This window comes from Octopus bimaculoides, chromosome 21 (genome assembly GCF_046866305.1).
Source record: "Octopus bimaculoides isolate indiv1 chromosome 21, ASM4686630v1, whole genome shotgun sequence".
Classification (NCBI taxonomy): domain Eukaryota; kingdom Metazoa; phylum Mollusca; class Cephalopoda; order Octopoda; family Octopodidae; genus Octopus; species Octopus bimaculoides.
The window spans coordinates 6,656,818-6,664,344 of NC_142948.1; the positions used below are offsets into that span (position 1 = coordinate 6,656,818).

The 7,527-nt window shown below is 35.6% G+C and overlaps 1 protein-coding gene across 4 annotated transcripts in view; it reads right to left on the reverse strand.

The window, feature by feature from the left end:
• Positions 1-7,527, reverse strand: part of LOC106868097 (N-acetylneuraminate (7)9-O-acetyltransferase) — a 62,587-nt gene that overhangs the window by 24,808 nt on the left and 30,252 nt on the right. For all 4 annotated transcript variants that reach the window (XM_014913215.3, XM_014913213.3, XM_089338804.1 and 1 more), the window contains exons 6-13: positions 7,296-7,367; positions 6,707-6,797; positions 5,857-5,962; positions 4,660-4,784; positions 3,709-3,782; positions 2,051-2,171; positions 1,559-1,667; positions 743-832 (exon numbers count right to left, since the gene is read on the reverse strand). In XM_014913215.3, coding sequence (XP_014768701.1) covers positions 743-832; positions 1,559-1,667; positions 2,051-2,171; positions 3,709-3,782; positions 4,660-4,784; positions 5,857-5,962; positions 6,707-6,797; positions 7,296-7,367 — 788 coding nt within the window. The remainder of the gene's footprint in view (positions 1-742; positions 833-1,558; positions 1,668-2,050; positions 2,172-3,708; positions 3,783-4,659; positions 4,785-5,856; positions 5,963-6,706; positions 6,798-7,295; positions 7,368-7,527) is intronic.

Genomic DNA, 7,527 nt, shown 5'->3' on the forward strand with positions numbered 1-7,527 from the left:
ATCCCATCGAACGGCACTTTTCTTTTATTCGATTTTGTCCCACAAAAAGGCTTGAAACCATCATGGCATAAGGGACTACAAAGAAGTGAAAGAAGGGACCTACAAATTCAAAAGATATCAATTCACAGAAATAACAGCCAAATCACACCTTACTGTTCTGAAAAGGAAATGATGTGAACAATGTGGTCACAGAGAGATATACAAAATGATGGTGTGGGTACAGCTGAAATATTAGGTTTGCTTGATCAATGCTGTTGTTGTTGGCACTCCGTCGTTTACGACGTCGAGGGTTCCAGTTGATCCGATCAACGGAACAGCCTGCTCGTGAAATTAACATGCAAGTGGCTGAGCACTCCACAGACACGTGTACCCTTAACGTAGTTCTCGGAGATATTCAGCGTGACACAGTGTGACAAGACTGACCCTTTTGAATTACAGGCACAACAGAAACAGGAAGTAAGAGTGAGAGTAAATTGTGGTGAAAGAGTACAGCAGGGTTCGCCACCATCCCCTGCCGGAGCCTCATGAAGCTTTAGGTGTTTTCGCTCAATAAACACTCACAACGCCCAGTCTGTGAATCAAAACTGCGATCCTATGACCGCGAGTTTGCTGCTCTAACCACTGGGCCATTGCGCCTCCACTGATCAATGCTAACCTGGGGTTAAACAACAACAACAAACTGAAATGTGTAGATATGAAGAAAGTGTACGAAAGAAAGAAAACTTGTGAAAAGGTAACTTACTTGGCTTGCTCCAGTAAAATGGTAAATTAAGATGATTAACTGCATCCAACCCTTCCATTCATCTGTTTGATCTCTATGTAATACACTTGTCTGCAAACAACACACAAATACACTTTAACATTATCAGCTGCAATAATTTCAAGACAAATATCGAGAAAAACTGACATATGTCCTTCACCAATGTACAATTAACTTAGAAAATAATCAAGTGTTTTTTTAAACATGCTATGGCTTAGAGGAGGAAAAGCAGCTTCCAGGGTCTTTCAAAGGATTCATCAGATAGAAAGTGATTTGAGATGAAACACACACACACACGCACACAAATACTTAAATGAACTTCAACACAGTTTGTGTCTAGTAATTTCCACTCACAAGATGTTGGTCAACTTGTGGCTAGAGCAGAAAATACTCAAGGTGTTACATAGTGGGATTGAGACCAGATCAAGTAATTTCTAAGTAAACTTCTCAGACACATAGCAATGCCTGTGGCCATTCTCAATGTGAGTTTAAGTGGGGAGTAGTGCACATTTGACAACTTCAAAAGAATATAGTGTCATACAAATTATTTATACCTTAGTATGCCTTTGATAAATAGTAAAAATTCTTGACCTTTATTGGTCATTAATCAATAAGCACTAATTAATTTAGTAGGTGAAGTAACAGGAATTTTGGTGTTCATGCCTCCTCTTTGATCATTAATGGAGCAAACAAACATGACCAGAAATTGAACTTGCGTCAGAGACTCCGTGCATTTTTTTTTATCAAAAAGTCAAAAATGAAGCAACAAGCAGAACAACCAGCAACATATATTCTTACCTGTTCTGTCGGTTCAGTGAAAAAGAAACCCAAAATCATGACATAAGCAAATGGAAGGAAAAAGTTGACATGAGTGTAATACTTGTTTTCTTTCATGAAGAAGTTGGTCCTGAAAAGGAACAAAGTGAAAAAGTTACAGGTCAAATTGTCAAAGTTTGTAATGGAAAAGAATGGTTAATCCTTTTATGGCCCCATTACTAATGAAATCCATTGCCTATATTTTACAATTAAATTTGAAAATAATGAAAGAAAACTGTTCTACATAACCAAACATTATATGAGAGGGTAACTAAAGTTGTCTCAGGCCATATTGATTGATACATAGTTTGAATATGTGGATCACTAGCAAATGTTTAATAGAGTAAATTGTCAAAGGTTTGTTCATTTGAAGAGAACTGACTTGAATGGTAGTTATTCAACAATGTTACATTAATAAATATAACAATATAATAAATAATAATAATGAAATGAAATAATAAAAGGGAATGTTACCTGTCACAGAGATAAAAATAAAACATTATAATTCCCAGCTTAGCCAAATTGTTGACAATTTCTTGGCAGCCATCACTACTATTGTTCTGTGAGTTGGTCTGTCCATTCCGTGGACCATTTTCTAAAAAAAAAACAAAAAGTGTAATTTAGTCTCTTCCAGAATTCTTACAAAATGAATTTCCTGTAAAATGGATGAAAATTAAACAGATCAATATTTCCAACAAATTAAATATTCTTCTTTTGAGACTGGATCTCAGAGCACGTATAAAGCTATAAATTATAGCTAAATAACACAAGACATTTTAATTACCTGTCGGGACACCATATTTTGTTATGCACCATAATATACTACAAAGTATATTAAACGCTTTCATAAATCAATGTTGCATTCTACTCTGTTAGCAACACTATTGCATCACTTGTTAAAGTCATCTCTACTGATTTTGTAGAGAAACTGTTACGACATTTCGTATCTAAGACACTTGATGTAAATGAGACTGAAGATGAAAAAATGGGTAATGGGCATATATCCCATATTTCAGACATTTCCTGAAATATGGCATATACGTCCATTAAACATTTTTCATTTTTCCATCTCACTGTTGTTTACATCAGCTCTATCAGATACGAAATATAACAAAATAGTGCTGGCTATAATTTCTATAGAAAATCTGTAGAGATAACTTTAACAAGACATTTTGCCCTACACTCTAATGATTCAGCCAAATCAACAAACTCTTCAGTAATAATAGAATTAAGACTGAGGGGGTTGTTTGTTTCCAGTCTTCCGTGAGCAAATACTACCTTGCTTGGAAACAGCTAAGGATTAGTGATAGGAAGGGCATCCAGTCAGGTGTGATCTGGGGGACATTAGATTGCTTTTTCTAGAAGATGACAGAATCATATAGAAGCTTTAATCTGAGAGTTATAGAAGCACTGTCCAAAACTTCTATCACATTACATGTGAGGTGAGATAGCAGACATGAGAAAAATATTAGCTGATGTTAACACAAATCAGCCCTGATCAAGTAGGCCAACAATGAAACAATGAAAGGCTTTCCAGCCACGACTGCATTGTCCTTTTCTCAGGCACTGCTTATCTAGGACTACATCACCTAATGTGTCTTTTCAAAGGGGTAGGATGCATTTCGGATATTTGGCCACTTTTTCTAGCAGGTTGAGTGACCACATAGAGGTTTATTCTGTATATGTTACTTAGCCTTAGGTCAACCCTGGTTGAACAGACTTATGATCAAAAGCACTGAACCCATGACCATCCCACCTAGTTTAAAGCAAAGAGTAAGGAAGATTATATAAACCAAAATGTCCTTCTTTTTCTAAGATAGCAGAATGTGCTTTAAGGTTGATTTGGCTGCTAATCTTATTAAGTCAAGTAATTATAAAGAGGTTCCTTCAAGAAAATTATCTGTTCTGGTATGGATACATGGATTAGAAGTTATGCCGACAATATATTTGCTTGCTGTTTCATCGTCACCCTCTGCCTCTAACAGAATCCAAACGTGAGAAGAAGTCAAACTAAAATCAAGTCAACAAATACTTAAGTCTACTTAAGTAAAAGGAAACGTGGAGACGAGATTATAATAAACCACTGCACATGGACATTTTTTTCTGCACTAGAAGGGAGAATTACAACTCACCTGCACGTGCCTTAACTCCATTCCTGCGTGTTTTTCTTCTGCGATAGATCCATAATGCTATGGCTGATATGATACTGAAAATTAGAGACATCGAATAAAAAAATCATTTTGAATTCTATTACAAAATTTCAGAAGAGATAAAGAGGAATGATGACGTAAATAGAAGAGTGCCAGATTAAGTGTCTTTTTATACCCTTTAAAGTAACTCTACTGTGTTCACTAGACAAGATATATTACTCTGCTTTCTCTGTCCTACCAAACTGAAATAATCACAATTCTGCAATGCAGTCACTCTTCACGAGATATCAATGTGAAGTCTAGAGTCAAAGCTGAAGCAGACGAAATTGCAGAATTGTCACTGTTTGAGTGAGTATTTCCTGTTTTATGGCTTCACTTGGTTACTTTGAGTCATTTGTGACAATATTTCAAATATATAAATTACCTACATGTTCCAAGTAATTTTCTGTATAATCAAACATGTTTAGAGGTTTAATAATGTATTTGTAGATATTATATATTGGTGATGACCAAAATGTCATGATATTTTTTATGCTATGATGCAATTTTGATAGAGAGAGAGAGAGATATTTAATGTAAATAAGAGTACTTTAGCATGAGTGGTCACAGATGGGCTGGAATTGACAAGAGTTAAAACTAAACTGGAAGAGAAATGAAGAGAATTTAGAAAAGTTGAAAGTAATGTTTGTTCAATCAAACAATTAACTGATGAAATAGTTCATTCAATATTCAACTTTAGGTCAAGTGATTCCTCCAAACAAAAACAAAATTAAATGAAATCAATAAAAAAAATCCAGTGGGATTTGAACTGAGAAATATTGGAAGACCTCACTAAATATTGCAAGACATTTAATCCAACAGTCTGCTATTTCAGCCATTCTACTAGAGTATATGAAAAAAATTAAAAGAAAACAAGGAAGGTGTTCACATTACATGACTAAGAAAGTAGCTGCTGTAATCAACTGGAGAGTAGAAACTGGATCTGGGCTCCGACAGCAGGTTCCATCATTGTAGTTCATATGGTTATTGCAATACATATTGAACAATATTTGGGCGTCCTGTACAGAAAATAAAACAAATATATACAAGTCAATAATTAACACCAAATAACTTTACAAAGTCTATAAACTTATGGTTGACAAACACATGTAGTTCTGTATTTTTTTTTACAAAGGTTTCTCAATTATCTCAACCTCAGTACTTAATGTGGAGCATATCTAATCAATCTTTAATCATTATTGAAGTGGCATGCCAAAAATGCCCACTTAGTACTGTGAACTGTATATATTCTGTGATATCTATTTACAGCCAAGTGGATTGACCATTTGAAAGTTAAATATCAAGGTATTTATAGCAGTGAAGGTGCATGGCTTAATGGTTAGAGCATCGGGCTCACAATCACGAGGTAGTGAGTTCAGTTTATGGACTAGGTTGTATTTTGTTTTCGAGCAAAACACTTATTTCATGTTGCTCCAGTTCACTCAGCTGTAGAAATGAATTGCGATGTCACTAGTGCCAAGATGTATTGGCCTTTGCCTTTCCCTTGGATAACATTGGTGGCTTGGAGAAGGGAGGCTGTTATGCATGGGTGACTGCTGATCTTCCATAAACAATCTTGCCTGGACTTGTGCCTCAGAGGGGAATATTTTAGGTGCAATTACATGGTCATTCATTACCAAAGAGGGTTCTTTATACTATGGGAGAAAAAGAGATAACAGAGAGAGGGGAAAGGAAGAGAAAATGGTTTATGGAATGTGTTTCCCATTACAATTTGTGCTGAGAATTATTGGGGAAAGGAAGAGAGAGACATTAGGTAGTTCTGGCAGAGACTTAACAGCAGAGCTCATAGAGACAATGGAATTCTTGTAATGGTGAAGATTATAAGCTATAAAGACGGTGCTCAATAACTGCTAAAATTTGCACCAGGCCACAATATCTAAGAGGGAAATAGCTGACTGAATTGGCCTTAGTATATGACTATTATTATTTTAGACGCTCCAGAGGTATGAAAAACAAGACAAACACAGAAAAGTAAAGATTCTGCCAGACTATGTCATGATGACAATGATGATGGTTGTGTAATGATGATGATGGTGCCAGAAAACAAAAACAAACAAACTTAAACCTTACCAGTTCTAAAGCAGAACTTGGAATGTGAAGGCCATCAACAGATTCTTTCTTCAGGCCTTGTCCAACCAAACGTGATGAACTCCAAATGCTAGCAGCGCTGTTATCCCTGAAGGTAGAACCAAATACAATTAGTTGGAAAAGTGGAAATGATATTGGGTGAGGAGCTAAAAAAATGCTGTAAACATTGTTTTGTTTCTTTGTAGAATAATTTATTCTATGTTGTTTCAGCCAACCAAGTTGTTGGGAATCTGGGTGGTAGACTTAAACTACTACCTGGTTCAATACCATTCTAGTGCTTTTCGTCCACTCTGTTGCAAGTATTTGAGTCAGGTTTCCAGTCGCAGAGGTCCTGAAAAGGGCTATGGGTACTGTCAGTCCTTCTTTAACTCATTAAAGAAAAATCCCTGCAAACATTGCCTATAATAGATGGACATTTAAACAAGAGATAAATTCATCTCTCATTTATTTCTTGCTATCAAATATGGAGTTAAGCTCTGGCTCTCAGAGACATTCATCAGGAATAACTCAAGAGGTACTTTTAGTATTTGATTACTTACACCAGGAACATTATCTCCTTCAGTCTCATTTCTCTGAACTAAAGGCATTGTTCGGTACCCTGCCCTCTTTTCTGTACTAAGGGCATTGTTCGGTACCCTGCCCTCTTCTCTGTATTACTGGCATTATTCAGTCCCCTTTTCTCTAGATTCATCATCTGTCGTTATATTTCTTGACGTTGACCCTCAGAAACATCAAAACTTTGCTAAACCATTGAAATAATATAACAGTTCAGAAAACTTGTAGTAACTGTTAAAAGAGAAAGCAAGAATTAATAACAAGCTGAACTACTCACAATATCTGGATGGCCACTTTATTGTAGTCATCTATCTGTTGGTTGGTTATCATTGAACGATTCACTGATAGCTTCTCTTCATTGACTGGATCTGAGATGAAAATAAAATACAAAATCTAAAACTTTTAGAACCACACCATCAAAGGAAGTTGTTGTTGTTTAACTCCAAGACAACCTTGATCAAAGGCTCTCTAGCCATAATCATCCCATTTTTCTTTCAGACAGAGTATCTTCTGCATTATATTATTCAATGTATACTTTTTAAAACAGTAGGGTTTGATTTGAGGGAGACTGGTTGCTATTTCTAGGAGGTCAAGTGATCACATAGAGACTCCTACATTGGTTTGCTTCAATGAAGTATTTACATAATATATATTCTTGAAGTCAACTCATGTCTGAGTATGACCACTCCTTAGATGCTGATGGCACTTCTGCAAGTGTGTCAGTAATGGAACCCAGAATGTAACGACAGATAAAATACCATTAAGCATTTCGCCCGGTGAAATTAAACCTTATGTCTAGGCTGAAGAAATTATTCTTAAAGAAACTATGAAGTCTATTTCTTACCAAGTGACAATAAATACTTTACCTTGGAGCATCCATAATATCGTTGCTGTATTCTTCAATTTGTTCAAGTATGGCACAATCATAGTCAGGTTGACTAAAAACAAAGGGGAAAAAAACAGTTTTTTAATGGTAGGGCTCTTTCCAAATAACTTTTATAAGGTTAAATGTTACAGTTATGGTAATCTAAAGGATTAAAGATATTCAAACATTGTATTTAGGTGAGGAGGAAAATAAAATCTTGAAAGTCATGTTGG